The following is a 19196-nucleotide window of genomic DNA, read 5'->3' on the forward strand; positions in this document are numbered from 1 at the left end:
CTTAACACATCGGATGCCCACGTGGTGTCTACAAGTCAATTTCTTTGATGTCGCTGGAGGCCCAACGACGCGTTTGACGCGTTGTACAGTAAACTATACTGTACTGTAGCTACTGCACTTGGCTACCGCGGTGATGAAACAAACTCCATTTCCCAACATGCAGTGCGCAATTACGTCACCCGGACGTGCTGTGTGTCTCGTTGACTTCCTGTTTAGCGGCTGCACAAAAATGCTGTTTTCTCCGGATTCTCTTCCTTTTTTCATTTTTTTCTCAAAACGGCAGCCTCTTCTACATGCCGTAACACAAACACTGTGGCTTAGAAATGATAAAAAACAGTCCTGACTGAAAGAAAAGATTTTCGCGAAATAAACAGGACATACTCGGATTACATTTACTCGGATTACTTTTCTCGCCAGTACTCTCGCCGGTAGGTAAAATGACGCGTTGACATGGGCACCAGCAAATTAAGACGTCAAAACCACGTGGGCGTCCGATGTGTTAATAGGTGTAACTTTACACATCATAGGTGTAATGAAGCTTCTGGTTACAATGGGAAATCGTGTCATGTGCCACATGTCACGTTACAACTAAAGGCTTTATCATAGTCCGAGGTGAAGAGCTATCACCTCAACTTTTAGGTGATAAGCTATCACCTAAAAATGTAATAACAAGTGGAGGCCATCATAGTCACAGACTCACCGCGCCTCTGTGCCTCTGAAACCAGGGGGCACACTGATTGGTCAAGATCGACCAATCAGTGAACGGGGTGATGGGGAGATGTCTGTAGGTAAAAACAGAGGAGAGATGTCGGGGTTCACGGTGATAGCCCTTCACCGCGGCTAATGACGTAATGTTGTAGTGTTCTGACTTTAAAAGACTACACCGCGGTGATAGCTTATCACTGCAGACTGTACTATGATAAGGCCTTAAGCGTTCATACATGTGTCAGTAGGCTATGTCTACTACAGTGAGTATGAATCAGCAGGGCACGGATTAAAAAAAAGTCCAACCCGCATGGATAAAAGTTTAAAATGCAACCAATCAAGAGTCAGTGTGCTGTGCATACGTTTGCATTGACTCTGTGTTTGCTCCAACAGGGTCGCTGCTGATCCGGAAAGGCTTACGTTTACACCAAAACTACAGCTTATACCTCTGTAAAAGCTGTAGAGAGAGAGAGAGAGAGAGAGAGAGAGAGAGAGAGAGTGTGTGTGTGTGTGTGTGTGTGTGTGTGTGTGTGTGTGTGTGTGTGTGTGTGTGTGTGTGTCTCAGTGTGTGTGTGTGTGTGTGTGTGTGTGTGTGTGTGTGTGTGTGTGTGTGTGCGTGCGTGCGTGCGTGTGTGCGTGTGTGTGTGTGCTCACATGAGTATGTGTTTTTGTGAAAGAGTCTTTGTTGTAGAAGTCCTTGTTGCTGTTGACTCAGCACTAAGCACCTTACAGTGGAATATCTTAGCTCCCGATGAGATTAAAAGATGTTTCTATCGATGTTATGAGGCTGAATAATTAGTAAATAACTGAGGAGAGGAGAGAAGGAAAGATGGCAACATAGAAGAGAAGAGGCTAGAGGACGCATTGGAGTGAGGGGAGAAGGTCATTGCCTTCTGAAGGTCACTGGTTCCCTCCACAGTTCAGGGTGCTGCTTGGTGTGTGTGTGTGTGTGTGTGTGTGTGTGTGTGTGTGTGTGTGTGTGTGTGTGTGTGCGTGTGCGTGTGTGTGTGTGCGTGCGTGTGTGTAACACAGTATTCAATCCGTACCTCAGGGCAAATAATGTTTAACCATCAGTGACGTGTGATCTGGTTCAGAAATGACCCTGACTTGAACATTTTCACCTTGGATCTCACCAGTGGAATGCTGGCGTTGTTGCAGTTGCATGTTGCTATGTGCATGTGCGCATATTCGTGTGTGTGTGTGTGTGTGTGTGTGTGTGTGTGTGTGTGTGTGTGTGTGTGTGTGTGTGTGTGTGTGTGTGTGTGTGTGTGTGTGTGTGCGTGCGTGCGTGCGTGCAGCGTGCGTGCGTGCGTGCGTGCGTGCGTGTGTGTGTGTGTGTATTTGCCTCTGGGCAACTGATTTTCCCCCTTGGGATAATAAAGGTATCTATCTATCTATGTGCGTGTGCAAGAAACATGAGTCAGTGTGGGAGCATGTAGATTTGTGTAATTCGCGTGCATGCATGTGCACACGCTTGGGCGAGCTCATGTGCAGGCTAGGATGCATAACCACCATAAAGATCCTGAGTGTTAATAATTTCACAAATGGGCTCCGAAAGGCTCAGATAAACACTCCAGGATTTGGGCTGTGGGTGTTTGTATTCCACCAGTTGCAGTCTTAGGCTGATTAGCAGTCGTTGGAGCAACAGCGCACTCGGGCCAGGCTCACACAGCCGCCATGGAGCTACGCGGATTACACTGCACAGCCAAGCACTTCCATCCATCCAACCCATAGTCACCTGGACGGCAGAATGCCTCTTCACTGACTGACCACAGGCCTACTGAGAAACCCTGAGAGACAGAGATAAGGAGCGCCAAGCGAGGCACTGAGAGAAGAAGACACCTACAGGAGGAAAGGAAGCATGAGTGCTGCCATGGGGAAGTCGGAGCGAGCCTGGTGGATTGTGGTGGAATGTGCCTGCAGAGTTCTCGGTATCTCCACCGGAGTAGGTACGGAATCCACCTTTAGTTATTTGGTATCGATTTGATATTTTGTCAATGTTATGAAAATAGCTGATATATGTAGTTAATAATTTGATGATGGGGCCGGCCAATGCGGCCATAGCTGGGTGGGTAGAGAGGCTGTCTGGGAATCAGAAGGTTGCTGGTCTATGAGTTGAAGTGTCCCTGAGCAAGACACTTAACCCCTAACTGCTCCAACCTTGTGTGCTCATCTGAGCCATCTGAGCAGCCATCTGCTGAGCAAATGCAGAAAAGTAATTTCCTGGGGGCACGGCAGCCCCGGCGCAGTCGGTAGCGCTGCCGCCTCACACCTAGAAGGTCCTGGGTTCGATTCCCGCTGCAGGGCGCTGGGGTCGTGTTTTCTCCTCCGCGTCATCAGTGCCCATACCCTGGGCAGTAATCCTGGTCTCTATATACTGCCTCCCCCTGGCCAGCCGGGGCGCCTAATGGAGGGGAAAAGAACTGGTTGGAATCGTTCCTTCCATGCGTGACGTCCAGCCGGGGAAACTCCTCCCTGTCAGGCGAAAAGAAGCAGCTTGGACTCCTCATGCATAGAAGAAAGCATGAGGTCGGTTCGTTGCTCTCCCCAGGTTGGCAGAGGAAGTGTAGCGCCCAGGATTACATTAGACTATTGACACCGGGTGGAAAAATGGGTTAAAAAAAATGTGGGATAAAAATGTAAAAAAAAAGAAGAAAAAAAAAAAAAGGAAAAGTAGTTTCCCCTTCTCTAGCGACCAGTAAATACATACTTCCCCCTTTCCCTTGATCCAAAACATTGCATACGGGTGCATATATACAGTAAACTGCACCCTGGGTCTGAGCCATGAAGTAGATGAGCTCTCCGTCTGTCCTAAAGTCTGTTTGTTTGCTTTACCTTTGACCCTGACACGACCTTGAGATCTTCTCTTAGCAAAACACTGGGGTGAGTCCGTTGCATGGCCAATTGGCCGTACGTAAAACAACATAAAACCTGTGTTTGACTGTGACTGTGACGGTGGCTCCAGAGAGTCCAACAGGAAGCGAGGGTTCTCAACGTGGAGTCCGGGGGCCCCCCAGGGGTCCTTCAGGCCAGGGGGCCCCCCCAGGGGTCCTTCAGGGGACTCCCCAGTAATATGTCTGATGGAAATGGCATTTTCTCAGGCCTGATTGGGCCAGAAATGGACTTCCATCAGGTATGATTACCAAGTTAAATCATCAGTTTTCATTTATCCATTTTATATTATTTTATATTTTTTACACTTTACACTTGATTTTAATATCTTAGTAAACCTTTTCATAAACTCTTTATATTTTCAATTGCGAGTTTAGTAAATTGTGGTCACATACATTTTAAAATTAATGAAAAAGTAGGCTATGTTTCTAGGCTTTCTACTGTTATACAGAGTGAAGACTCTGGCTAATAGCATTAATTTCTGGCTGCTTCATTTCTGGAGCGGATATAGAAAGATTTTGCACTCGCTGAAAAACAGGCTTCATTTACGGGCTGTAGAAACCAATGGCGTGGCTCTGTCCATTTCATTTTTAGAGTGTATGACTACGGGGCTGAGAGTACACAAATGGTCCATGAACGGTCGGTAATAGCCTAGTAGTGCATATCAAACCGGGGGTCATTGAAAGTAAGAAGCTGAGAACAGCTGCTGCAGTGGTAGTAGCTACACACCCTCCAGCCAGACATGTAAATCGTGGGGAGATTGTCTGGTTGCCGCTTCCCTCTAGACCTCCCTCCACTTTAAATTCAAACACACACAGAGTCACAGATGCTCTGAACATCCACTGGATGCCCGCAGTTGTCTAACTAACCTCACACCACGCCAAGGCCTCTTTAGCCTGCTGAGTTATTGGCCCACTTGATCACAGGCTCTATGCTCTCACATCTTTGTGATCTTCATAAGTGCAGTGTGCGTGTGCATGCGTTTCTACGTGCATGTACAGTATGTGTTCCTCTGTGCAGTGGTGTAAAATAACTACCTTTTTACTTATTTACTCAAGTAGTTTTATTTTACTGGAGTATTTGCAATGTTCAGAAATATAACTTTTACTCCACTAGAATTATTTGAAAACTTGAATTACTAGTTAGGCCTACTTTGTTTAATGATAATTATTACAAAACATACATTAACCATTTCAACCCTTCAACCCATCAATTCATTTCAGCCATTTGAAAATAGCCTATCGACAAGATGTAAATCTGCTATTTTCAAAAGATTTTTATAGAATGTAACTACAGCTTAAACATTTGAAACTGGACATTCTGCACAATGAGTATAAAATTCTCGTACTTTAAGTACATTTTGATACCAATACTTTTGTACTTTTACTCAAGCAAATTTTGAATTCCAGACCTTTACTTGTAACAGAGTAATTCTGCATTGCATTAAAACTTTTACTTAAAGGCCCGCTGACACGCCCTGAAATTATATATAATAATAGTATGATACAGTAGGTCACGTGGTCTCTCTGAAACTGACCGGTCTGAAATAGTCTGAAACTCATGTCACAGTGTAATCTGCCCCTCGCCCCCCAACAACAGCTGACCAGTACAGTAAGTAGTCTAAGTACAGTCAATTTGATTGGCTTATAATTGTGCATTCCCACAATGACATCATTCGTCAATCTATTAACTCATATTTTAAGATGACTTTTTAAAGTGACAGTTCCCCTTTAGGTGATGACAGTACCCCTTTAAGTAAAAAATGTGAGTACTTAATCCAACACTGTGTACAGTATGTGTTGCTGTGTGCATCTGTGTGTCTGTCTGTCTGTCTACTCATGGGGTCTCTGTGTCTGGGGGTTGCCCCCGAGGGAGTATCCGTGTGTCTGTGTGTGTTCCATATAGACACAGACACGCACGGTGAGTGCTGCACATACATGTTAATTTTCCACCAGCGTGTCTGTAAGCATGCGTTAATTCCTCTCACACTCCATAAACTCCCAGAAAGCATTTAGCTACATCCCCTCGCTGTAGCTCTAATCCCAGCGGCGCAGATTCTATCTTCAACATTTCTGGTAAACAGGCCCGACCAATTGCTTCCACATGTTAGCTGTGACCCCCCCACCACCCATATCATGCTCTGGGCTTACCTCACTCCTGCCTCCCAGCAAAGAGCAGGTTATACACTTTTTAAATGACTGTTTAAAAGTGATTGAGTTACAATTATAACTCTTTGTTCTGTAACAGGGGTCCCCCCGTCAGGATACCAATTTGATCCAATCAGGAGAGAGAACTCACAACAGGATACAGAATAATCGAGTGAAAATGGAGGCGATTAAACAAAAAAGCAGACACAATTGGAACTGGAACACACTGTTAAATTGAAGCTGATAAACGATCCTTGTGGAGTTCCTGATTGGCATCCCAACCTGAAAAGCTCCACCAGCTGTCTGTCTGTCTGTTCATCCGTCTGTCTGTCCATCACGCCACATCACACTTTTGCCCCTACTCTTATCTCTGCCACCGTTGCCCCTATCTATGCCAAACTTTGCACACACACTCATTGGATGGCAAATCACAACCTCCTCCCCTGATTTCTCACATGGCCCTCTTCTAGCGCCACCATCAGGCCGATTTTTGCAAAACACATTTTTGGACACTGCTCCTACAGATTTTGGCCTCCAATCACGTAAAGCAGTAGCCTACACAGTATCTCTAAAGTAATGTCATCAACATGGATCTGTCCCATTTCCCATATTCCCTCCTGATTGGCTACGATTGCCTTCTAAAGTTTGGGTAGGCCTATGCTATGTGACGGTCGCTTATCGCTTACCGATTAGGGAGTCTTACTGGTTAAAGTGATGGGGAGACCCCTACTGAACAAACACTCCATAGCTACAGAATATAGGCTAGTATGAAGATTTAACACATCACTTATACCCCCTTAATTCATACAGCTGAATTGACATCCAGACATAAGCATATATGTAGGGTTAGTTATCCCTGCACTACATTTTGGGTTTGCACATGCTAACTATATGTGAACATGTAACTGCAATTTAGCATAATTCGTTTTTGAGACAGTGTAGAGTGATTTGAAAGACTTGTTGTTTTGTCATCAAACAAAACTACCCTGACACCTAGTGACCGCTTTACTCAAACAGCTTATAGATTCTTCAGGTTGAACATTGTCTCATTCACTGTCAGTGTCAGATGCATGTGCTCTGTGGAATGTGGAGTGGTTTTCTTAAAACCATGGACTAACAATGACATCTGGTGGACACTGGACACAAGCACAAACACAGCTTTAGGTATTGCAGTACAGTATGTAAACATGAATGAATAAATAAAAAGGAATAATTGACCCTGTTATCTCCATTCCAGTGTTGTGTGCTGTAGGCGTGGAGACACTGCATCAGGGAGAGTTCCACAGTCTGGCCATTTATCTTCTGTAAGTATTCTCATTATAGTCACAAGAGACCATTTTCGTGGCAGCAGTGCGTAGACAGACCTTTTTCCGCATGGGTTTTCAGATCAAAAGGGCCCTGTTTTAATGTATTTTATGTGTATTTTTTTCCAATACAGTATATTAGGGCCCTAATATAAATGACCGCGTTGACGCGTCACGTTCAACACTGAGTTCATCACTGATTAACTTTGACTAGGCGTCAACCAACAGAAAAGAAGCACCGTGGTTCAACACCCACTTAGCAGGCATTTCGCTTGTAATTACAGTTTACAGTTTAGGCATTTAGCAGACGCTTTTAATCCAAAGCGACTTACAATAAGCAAATAACATCACAATAATGAACAAGATAATATGTCAGAACATCATCAACAATATAACAAATGCAAATGGTTATCTATCTAGAAAAAAACACAGTAAAATCAAAGTTCTAAAAACCTAAAGACAAAAAACTAATGCTAACTAGCTTCATGTATGGTCACTGATTTTTCTGTAGTGCTAAGGGTTTAGGTGGAGTCTGAAAAGGTGAGTCTTCAGTCCACGGCGAAAGCTAGCGAGTGAGTAATTAGCTTTATTTTCTTAAGTTAAACTAACTACACTTTCAAATTGGCACTACCCACAATCCAGTTCAGTGGCCTTTACCACGCGTGATTCCTAAACCCACCAAACGCGAGGACTTCCAGGAGTGGCTGAAATTCCTGCCTGACACATGGAGGGTGGATAAAGTCAGAGTGTACCCTAATTTGTCACTACTGTGCTCAAAATAAAAACTCTTACTGATTATCAGTTAAATTGTTATGGTTTGGATATGGCTTTGGGCCTATTATTCTGCGTGTATTATTGTAATGGATCAGTAGGTTAGGTAGTAGGTAGGTCTACTTTGCACTTGAGCGAGCAGCACTAACGTTCATGGGCACTTTCATATTTAAGATTATCGAGAGGAGGCGCGGGTCTTAACTCAATCCTGGTGGGTTTAGGAATCACGCCTTTTGCACAATCCAGTACAGTGGCCTTTTGGTTAGTGTCCACTCTGAGGTTAGGGTTTGATCCCCCTCCAGCCGGGTCATACCAAAGACCCTAATAATGGGTCCCAGTGCCTCCCTGCTCACTCAGCATCAAGGGTTGGATTGGGGTCCCTGCGACATACTAGCGTCATGTCCTGCAGGGTGTACTTGTACATCAAGCTGCCTCACACTAGGAAACAGGAGATAGGCTCCTGCCTTATGGGCCTCAGGCCTCTGCAAGGCTTACAGTACTTAATTAGAATTCACAAGCCCTGTGTAACCTGTAAACAGCTACCTTACCCGTAGCCTACCAGTGATACTAATTGAGGTTCTGTTCCATTTAGTGTAACAGAGAGCCTTCCTTTTACAGTGAGCCAACGTGCACAATATAGCAGCACCCTGAGTGGAACACAACCTTAATTGCGACCGTAGGTTGCAGTTTACTATCAGAACCGTCACAGCTTGTCCGTATATGTCCGTCCGTCCGCCCTCCGCGGACGGACGGACGGACGGACGGACAGACGGACGGACAGACGTGTAGGCTACACATTTTTACAGTCTATGGGTTATGTGATGTCAGGGGAACCACTCTAACAGAATGGGTTTCCCGCTCTAACATCACGCTCTGGCTTCACTGTGATGTCACACTAACAGAATCCCTTTTATGCCCATATATATGGAGTTCCCTGATCAATATTAAGCCCATATCTAACAGGACTTCATATGGGTATGCCCATATATGGAGGCCACTTCGCCCACATACCACACTAACAGAATCCATATATGGCCAAGACAGATGGCCAAGACAGCCCATATCTGTGTGGCTGGTTCTACAGACAGGGATCTACACAATGTATGGGCATAAAAGGGTATGATGTCAGATGTCATAGACATCATAGGGCTTTCACATAACGAATAACTGAGAAAGCAACTAAGCATGTTTGGGCTCTCACAGCATATCTCCATATACAGTACATGGATGGGTACCAGGGGTCTCCATATATGGGTAACTGGTCCGATATACATCACTGGCCAGATGGCCAAGACATGGCGCAACCTTACCCTTTAGGGCGAGGTTGCTTGTGGCCCTGAGGCGTCTTACTAGTTAATATATTGGCACCACCTGTGTTTACTCTACTATGTCATGCCAGAAGGTAAATTACAGTATATATCTATAGATCAATCTCCATCCTTCTCATTATCTACAGTTCCTGTCACTCAGTTGGAGGAAAACCATTGTTTCAGTTCCCCACAAAAGAAAACGGGAGGGACAATGAGGACCAACTCAGAGCATCTTGTAATAATAATTCATATCGATATAATCTACCAAAGCACTCCCGGACTCGGTTGTACTTACTGGTAACATTCCAGAGTAGTAATGAACTATGTGACTATGTTTTTGTTAATATAGGAAGGAATGTGTGTGGCCCAAACCTTTTAGAATAACTTCTCCAAACCCACACACACACACACACACGCACACACGCACACACACACACACACACACACACACACACACACACACACACACACACACCAAACAAAAACAAGTTTTACTCTTATGTACCTGTACAAAAGATGTAACAATAAAGTACAACCTTGAACCTTAAACACACACACACACACACACACACACACACACACATGGGCTACTGCAAACAGTAGATATTGTTGGTGGAGTGGACACCGTTGGGGACGTGACGAGGTGCAGAGAGCATGGTGGCAGATGGCAGAAGTCACCAGCAGGCAGGGCTGTCATTGTGTCCCACTTATTGTTATCTGCGTGGCTCACTGCCAGACTCCCACAGAGCCGCAGGAAAACCTCTCCCCAGGGAGGGCACACATGCAGGAAAAGTATGCGTGTTTATGTCATGTGAATTGTGAAACAAGCACACATACGCACACACATGTTTTTACTATACTTGTAAGGACAACAGCAACAAAGCCTTGGAGATCAGCTATTTTCGGCACACAAGCACACAACTAAATTTTTACTATTACTACTATTTCTGACATTCTAATATAATTTTGGGGACAATTTCCGCAAACAGGTATAGTAATACCAGTAAAGACTCCCTAATCGGGAGATAAGCGACGGTCAGGTCGCAGCGTGATTTTAGGCCAAAATGTGTAGGAGCAGTGTCCAAAAATGTATTTGAAAAAATCTGCCTGACGGTGGCACTATATGGGACAGATCCATGTTGATGAGATGAGTGTAGATATACTGTGTAGCGATTTGCGTGATTTTAGGGCAGAAATTGTAGGAGCAGTGTCCAAAAATGTGTTTAGCAAGAATGGGCCTCATGGTGGCGCTAGAAGAGGGGCATGTGAGAATTGATGGTGGAGGTAGTAGTTTGGCAGGCAAGGAGTGTGTGTGCAAAATTTGGCTTGGATCGGGGCAACGGTTGCGGAGATATGAGCAGGGCAAAAGTGTGACGTGTGACGGACGGACTGACTGACTGATGGACGGACAGCCGGTGGAGGTTTTGGCACACGCATGCATGCACGCACGCACGCACGCACACACACGCACACTGTCTCAGGGGGAGGCTGATAGTGGTGGTGGGTGGTTGTGTCCTCCCTGAGAACATTACTCCAGTTTCAGATGGTTAGATGTTATCAATACAATCCGTAGCAAATGGTTTAAATTACAGTACTCTGTAGGAGCTGGGCATGTTTCCGTTTAGCCTTGACACACATTGGTTCAGTGTGAGGCAGCTGATCTGCAGGCTCACAACAACAATTTTCACTATTCGTATTGTTGGAACGTAACTTTCCACACAGCAATGCATTGATATTAAAAAGAAAGTGTACTTCGTAATTTGTACTTTTGAATACTTAAAGGCTTGTGTCCTTTTGAAGACTTAAGTATTTTTAAAAGCAAGTAATCCAATACTCCACTTTCACTTGTAGTTGAGTAATATTCGACTAGGATTATAATTTTACTGTACTGCACTGTGGTAGTACTTTGCCACCACTGCACCGTCTATAATATTAAACACACACATGCACCTGACACTTTGCTAATTAGGATTCATACACATAATTGTACATACAGTACATGTAAATACACGTAACACTGTGATGCCCATACCGTATGTATTTACAGTACAAAAGGAACCATGCGCACAGCAACTTCAAGCACCTCAGAACATGCTATGATTAATGTAGGCCAAAACATGCTTTTCTGTTTCATTACCTTCTGTTAGGCCCACTGTTGATCTTTATTTATCCTGTTATTGCTGCTACAATTTTGATGTATATATTAATTTTTACTCTCTTGTACTCTGAGTCTGAACCTTGAATCTCATCTGTCTCTAAATGTATCTCTCCCATCAGTGTGTCGTCTGTGTGCGTAATGCTGGTTGAAGTGGCCTATTTCCTGGATGCCATCCTGTTCATGTGTCTGCCGTAAGTACAGCATATAGGCTACATAGTCTTTCCATATCTGGATATTTGAATTATGTGAATTCAGTGCAGAAAGACACAGAAAAGTGGGCCTGTGGTGAAAAGGCACATTAGAGTGGTACGCTTTCATCCCCTGCCCGGCTGCCCCCCTGAGATGCCCATTTGAAGTTTGTATTTTTAGATCACCAGTGAGACAGGTGTGTGTGTGTGTGTGTGAGACGTGTGTGTGTGTGTACTTGAGAGAGCACGAAGCAGCTGGAGCCACTGAAAGAAACAAGAGTGACTGTATGCAAGGCTCAGTCTAAATCCCACCCTGTCTCATTTTCTCTGTCTCTGTCTGTCTGTTTGTCTGTCTGTCACCCCCATAGCTTTTCTCCAGACTGGCCAGTGTTTGCATTGTGGAGGAGGTTCTGTCACGTTGGAGGTTTCCAGAAGTTCCTTTACTACGCCATCATGTCTGTGGTCTGCTTCTTGCATCCTGTGTTGGTGTGGCATGCCGTTATCTCAGGTACTTTGGGTGCGTTCGGAAACCCGCACCGGGTGTGTGCTCAGTGTAGTGAGTGCAGTGGGCGTGGCGTTGGAGAGTACGTTCAGTGTGGCTTATTTACGAACGACCAGTTAAGAGTCAGCTGTGTGCTTTTTCACTCTGAACTCTGAAGGTAAACTTCCTTAAAAGCAGCAGTTGCTAACGTAACGTTGATATTGAAAGGAGATGTAATTCATAATATTGGCATACCTACTGTTAGTTTACATGTTGATGCGTGTGAAACTATCAAGCCCAAACGACGAGCTACAAGCTGTAAATGCTGCATTTGCGGTCATTTCCTCCATTGTTCACAGCTGAGAAGCGCTCGAGACACGGCGATGAAAACCAACCAATCAAAACACCACACTGACGCACCACACCGCCTAACCCCATCTTCTGAGTAGGGTTGGTGAGTGCGTGCACTCAACACACCACACCAGTGCGCCGCGCACTGGATTTCCGAACGACAACGCACCAAGTGCACCGAATAAACGAACGACAACATGGCACACCAGTGCGTTGAGTGCGCATTTCCGAACGCGCCCAGACTCTGTCAGGTGTCCACATGTTTAGTGAATAAGATCAATCTGTACGGCCGCCGTACTACGGCGGTCGAGCATGTTGTTAAAATTTAACTAGTACATCTGCAGTGGCTGGAGGTGGTCTCCCTACTCCAATCAATGGTTGGGTAGGACACCTACTGGTTGACAAGAGGTACTACATGAAGCTCAAAGTGTCACTCAATGTCCCCTATCCAAAGAAATGTCTTGAATCTTGACATGAATTGCAGGCTGCAGCTTTAATTTCAGTCTCACTGTTTGAAAATGTACCTGTCTTGTGACCACAGGGAGCATGCTTCTAGTGACAGCCTTTCTCAACTTCATACTAAGCAAGAAGGACAAGTGCGCCACTCCCAAAGCACCTCAGGGTCGAGACCCGTCCGCGACAGAGAGGGGAGGCTCCTTCCTCCACATGGTCCCGGGCAGAAGGGGACCCGACCCGCCTGTGTCACCCAGACATGGAGGCGTCCACCCGGCAGAGGAAGGGGAGAGCATCCATCAGGCGATGCTAGAGCCCGAATGGGAGCACAGCACCACAGTCCCAAAGGAGAAGCAGAGAGAGGGAAGGGGCTGGAGAGAGAGAAGACAGGTGCGTTTCACCAGTAGAGAAGGCCCTGTGGAGCGAGAGATGGAGGAGATGGAGAGTTATCGCGACGCAGAGCCAGAGACCACCTCGGACACTGCGCCCATGATCACTGACTGACCGTACAGTCCCGCTGTGTGGATTCAAACCCGGTACTTTTGCAAGCAAACATCTACTACACTCAGCCAGAGAGGATTCTCCCGCTCCTTCCTTGGCAAGGGGGACTTTTCTGGTCTTCAGACAGGACTGCTCTGCTACAGTCATCCTCCTATAACCCCCAATTCCTGCCCACAGAAACACACGCACGGACGCATGCATGCACGCGCACACACACACAGACACACACACACACACACACACACACACACACACACACACACACACACACACACACACACACACACACACACACACTCACTCACTCACTCACTCACTCACTCACACACACACACACACACACACACACACACACACACACACACACACACACACACACACACACACACACACACACACACACACCAGGAAACCAGTTGGATTCGAGCCAAGGTCTACCACATGGCAAACTTGTACTGCTGAGCCGAAGGGAAATCCCCCCTGACCGAGGTAGATGTTGGGCTTCTGGCCTTCAGGGGCTGAGCTATAAACAGAAAGATACAGTTTGCGTACTAGGTCTGGATAATGCTCCCATGAGCACAGAAAACCACAGAAAACAAGCTCTTCCTCAGACTGAGTACACGCTTGATGCTAGATCGCTTTTTGGTGGTATTATAATAAATGTTCATGGGAGCATTATCTACTGTAGTGATGGAACAGACCTATTTTCCACCTGTTTTTCTTTTTCTGTCCAGCACCTGCTTTGTTTTGTAAATCATTTCTGCATTTCAAGCAAAGCTACTCTGCAACACACAAACTACACTCGACAGCAGATATAATGTATTCATATTGACAATCACAAACTGAACTGTACATCGATGTGTCCTTATGTACAGTATGATGTGGCTATTTTCCTACTCTGCAACAAAAGATTTCTATAAGCACTTTTGAACTTGAATCTTTCTGGAAATGAGGTTTTATTTAACTTTTTAGAATCAACTTACAAATGTCATGACAAGGAACGTCATATTTCCCACCATTTCTTCTCTGTTGTTTTTTATTGTTTTTTTTTCTACAATGAAAATCCCATACGAAGCATCTGTTAAAATGTCTAAAGAAATTAAATGATTTATACCTACATCTGCATGTGCCTTTGCATAATGACCTCCTTTTGTTCAAAGGTCAGTGCAAGACAGAAGACACGCCGAAGGAATCCAATCCACTTAGAGCAGCATGCATAATTCATGAGCCAATAAATGAGATAAACCGTTTCATTTCGTACAATCAGACCACATATGCGCTTTAAGGAGACCCTATCGCGTCATGTGACTGAGAAATTCATTCAAATGCCTTTCGCCAAGCGTGCAGCAGCATACACCTTGCATGCATGGGGGGGTGGGGGAGCTTGTGTTTGCCTATGGCTCTGAGTTGGGCCTTTGCCATGTGATGAGATGAGCTTGTGAGCGGTGACCATGGTGACCGCCGCGCTTGGGGACAGAGACAAAGCGATGGGTTTGTCATGGTGATAAGAAGCAGAAACAGCACTCTCATTATAGGTGACTCCAGCCGTAGTGTGGCTGCACGCTCGAACATACAGTATTAACTCTCAAATGTTCAACACAATCATAATACAAAACTGTAGTGTTGGGATGCGTAACCTGGAGGAATCGGGAGGAACCGGATCCAACGTTGAGGAACCGGAATCGTTCTTGTCGCATTTGGAACAGTTTCAGGAACCGGTTTTATCACACTGTCAGAGGCTGTTATGTGTGGACTTCACAGGCTCTATTTTGATTATATATAGTCTTAAGTAACAGCTCTTATGCCTTAACTTAAGGCCTGGAGGCGTGGCAAATGCTGTTTGGCCACTCAAAACAGCTAAACAGCATTTGCCACGCCTCCAGGTCTTAAGTTAAGGCATAAGAGCTGGTACTTAAGACATCAAAATAGAGCCCCACGTCTGCTATGCAATTACAATACCGGAGGTTCTCAAACCTTTACATTTCAAGGACCACCATAACTACAGAACTACTAGGGTCCAATAGGAACCCCCTATAGGAACCGTTAAAGGGAACTGTTAAGGAATCGGAGGATTAAGGCTTCGTTAAGGAAACGGAATCGTTCAAATCCTGAAGGATCCCAACCCAACACACAAAATAATATGTACTTAAAACGTAGGGGCAGCAATCATTTCCCGGTCATTTTTGCCCACTCACTAGACCTGTCTGCTCCTTCTGTTTCCTGCAACACCTTCACTCTTTTCCAAAACAAGACCATCTACAAACAATAATGATCTGCTGTTTTTGCCAAATGTTTGCCTCAGAATAGAGATGCTAGGATTCATGTGGTTAAAACGGTAACATGATCAGGAAGACTGGGCACTAAGGAAAAGCGTGGGCACCTCGATGTAAAATTGGCTATTTTTCATGTCATACTTCTACTATTGCTACAAATTGCTACAAAACCTGTATATCCAATCATTTTGGGAATAAACAAGAAGTTGAAGGATACATTTAGGTCTGATAATGATGTACTGTGCGTGTTCAAATCGTTTACATTACTTCAAACCATTTCTCAGAGGTTTTATTTTTTAACATTTTGGACAAAATAGCCAATTTTACATCGAGGTGCCCTCTCTTCCTTAGTGCCCACTCTTCTTGTATCTGGTTAAAACTGGCCTGTAGGGCAGAAACAGGGAATGCCCGGTCATTTTTTGTTATTTCTATTTATTTGTTTAAGAAATATCTGTCACAGATATTTTTTATCTATATCTTACCATCCACTTGAATGGAGACAGATCCTTTTTATCTGTTTATCTGGCCCAGTGGGAATGGGCCTTAAGAGGCCTGCTCTGTCGAAAACATTGCAAAAACCTTTGCGAAAACCCTTCAACCCTATTCTTTGAGCTTTTGGGTCTGTGGTTCCACGACTGATCTGTGAAGTATTGTGGAGCTAGCCCGGAAACCGGACAAATCTGACAGAGCAAAACCATTTATGTTTTGATCTGGTCATGCCAGGCTACAGTTAATACATTTAGGGCGCTAATAACAAACAGTAAAAATGTTAAATCAATTCTGTATTTCACTCGTAACCGGTGCAAGGGGGGTGGTATGTGGTATAATGACATTCTTTGACAAATGCTGGAGAAAGAAAGGGAACAGATCAAATAAATATATAAAATACCTTTTTTTAAGTTAAAATGTAATAATCAGAGTGATCAGGCGTTTCACTTTTTAATGCTTTGATGCCATAATGGTTTAAAAAAAGCTTTTTAAAGCATTATTGGGGTCGTTAATTGTAATGTACTGTGTGTGCTGTTTATTCCTTGTTTCTCATCACGGTACAAAAGATACAATTCTCCATGGGCTACAGATATTCCTTCTGTTGTTCTGCTCATAAATCAATGCGGATTTATTTTCTGACAAACACACATCACACACACACACACACACACACACACACACACACACACACACACACACACACACACACACACACACACACACACACGGCATCTCCCATTCCCCTGTGCATTGGACTGTAGTGTTGTGTGTGTAGATATATAATACCGTATAGCCTTAAGAGACAATCTCTCCCCAACATCAAAGCTAAGCGGCGAATCAATAGGTGAAGAGGAAGCAGCCATTCATCAGACATCGCCTCGCTGAGCTCAGGTGCCAGACAGCACGCACCCACGCACGCACGCACGCACACACACACACACACACACACACACACACACACACACACACACACACACACACACACACACACACACACACACACACACACATTACTCATCCTGCATGCACAAAAATAATGTATACATTATTTGAAGGTATTCCTCTGCACATTTGATAAGCACACTTCTACAGCTCATTACACATATGTTCATCCTATGGAAACTGGTTTTCTTTCTTATTGTGCACAATGTGCACAACAATAGCCGTGTCACAAAGCTGTGACATGTGAGGCCAGACTGAAGGGGTGGGTGGGGGTACCACCAGCTCTTCATGTACAACACAGGGTCTCTTTGTTCAGGTTCTGCCAATAGCCGATCTATAAGCTCACCACACAGCGCGATGCGAGGCGCTGTGCCTGTGAGCATGTAGATCAACTACTTTATAGGCTTGCAACACCGGCGTCCGACAAAGTATAAATCATGGCCTAAGGGCCTAGTTTGCTTATTTTATTGTTTCTTCCTCAAAGAGCCCTGACCAACTGACTGACCCCATATGAAACCCCATATGAAACTGCTATCAGAAAAGTATTTGACAATAATGTGTTATGTGGAGAGAAGAGGAGAGGAGAGGAGAGGAGAGGAGAGGATGAGACATGACTGGACATGGCAGTCTCAGTTTTTCCAGGCTGGTTCCAAAAATGTCATTAAAAAATGTATTTTCTTTTCCCCCTTTTTTTTGACAGACTTTGTCACAATCATATCCTCTATAGTGAACTGCTTCCTAGAGGGGAAGTTATTCGGGCGCTGGAACAGATTACTTCCTCTGTTAAATCATCTCTGCCATGTGGGAGAGAGAGAGATTGAGAAAGAGAGATTGAGAAGAGAGAGAGAGAGAGAGAGAGAGAGAGAGAGAGAGAGAGAGAGAGAGAGAGAGAGAGAGAGAGAGAGAGAGACTTCCTAAGAGTTACCACCCCAACAGTAGTTTCCTAGACTGCTTTCATACAAACTCAATAACAGGATGGGAGCGTATAAATCTTAGTGGGTCACACAGTGACTTCCTCCCTACCTACCGCACATCATCCAACTGCTTCAATACTGCAATGGAAAACAACATCAAGTATAGCTAGCTTAAATGTTGCAAATTCAACAATGGAGATATTGTTCTATTCTCAGATAGGATGCTCTGGATAATTGTCCTAAAGGAGTAAGTTCACCCCCAAAATGCCTTGTTTTCTATTGATTACTCATGCCATGAAGACTTGAGTATATATATTTTTTTTCTGGATGGGGACCCAAATACAAGGCCCTGGATGAGGACCCAAACGCATTTTACTGACTGCCTGCCTGTATGCCAAAGACAAATTTCCATTTGATGTAAAATTTGACGGACATTAAAGTTTTCTTATTTGTGTAAATTTACTTGCCCCTTGACCCTAAATGTAGCCTACCCCCATTGATTCTGCCCCAAATGCACTGGGTGGGTCCACATCCAGGGCCTTATTTGGGTCCCCATCCAGGCCCATGCATTTGGGTCCCCATCCAGAATCAATTGGGGTAAATTTACTACTTACTTTTTTTTGTCCTAAGAATGCGACAAATACAAAAAAAAAAAAAAAACATTATTGAACTCAAGTCTCCATGGTCAATCAATAGAAAAAAGACGATTTGGGTGAACTACTCCTAAAATGCCTATTAGTTAGGGCCCCTTAACTTACAAGCATTTCAAGTAGTAGCCTACTGCTATTATGCGTGTTAATAATTAAAATGGCATTCGTTTGTAACCTTATCTATTATCTGTTTGATCAAGATCACAACCAGCAGTTCTGTATGCACACTGAGAGGGCACAACCCGATTTAACCTTCGTCGTACGGCTGTGTCGCACGCCGAAAATAGCCGATCTAGAAGCTCACAGCACGTCGTTGTCGTGAGCGTCCAGCGGCGCCGCGTGTGCTTGTAGATTTGCTATTTTCAGTGGCACCTTGGTGAATATGCAGACATGCGGTCCTTCTTGACTTCATAAGACCCGCCTACAGCTGACGCTCATTGGTCGCGTCTTATCAGTACGGCGTTCTATTGGGTCCTTCTGCTGTCGGTCATACCTGGCAAGCCTCCAGGACCGTTCAGGACTGTTCAGAGCTATGAAAACTGATAAAGCCTTGGTGCGATCATAAAACCGCAGTGGAGAAATAATAAAGGACGCCTCCTTGCTTTTTTTTGGACCAGGCAGAATACGACCGAGTTTCTTTGGCTATGGTAAGAATGTGTGTTTTTTT

At 44.6% G+C, this 19196-nt stretch overlaps 2 protein-coding genes across 2 annotated transcripts in view; both read left to right on the forward strand.

Moving 5' to 3' along the window:
* Positions 1-2578: 2578 nt before the first annotated feature.
* Positions 2579-13264, forward strand: tmem72 (transmembrane protein 72; the record flags this gene model as incomplete). The annotated part of the gene is made up of 5 exons (XM_080740794.1): positions 2579-2654; positions 6982-7048; positions 11407-11478; positions 11844-11983; positions 12849-13264. The coding sequence occupies 5 exons, from the start codon at positions 2579-2581 to the stop codon at positions 13262-13264; spliced, it is 771 nt and encodes a 256-aa protein (XP_080596920.1).
* A 5832-nt stretch (positions 13265-19096) lies between these two features.
* Positions 19097-19196, forward strand: part of rassf4a (Ras association domain family member 4a) — a 42917-nt gene continuing 42817 nt past the window's right edge. The window contains exon 1 of the mRNA XM_080739766.1: positions 19097-19176. The gene's annotated coding sequence lies outside the window, so the exon portion shown is untranslated. The remainder of the gene's footprint in view (positions 19177-19196) is intronic.

Source organism: Nannobrachium achirus, assembly GCF_963921795.1.
Source record: "Nannobrachium achirus genome assembly, chromosome: 13".
NCBI lineage: Eukaryota > Metazoa > Chordata > Actinopteri > Myctophiformes > Myctophidae > Nannobrachium > Nannobrachium achirus.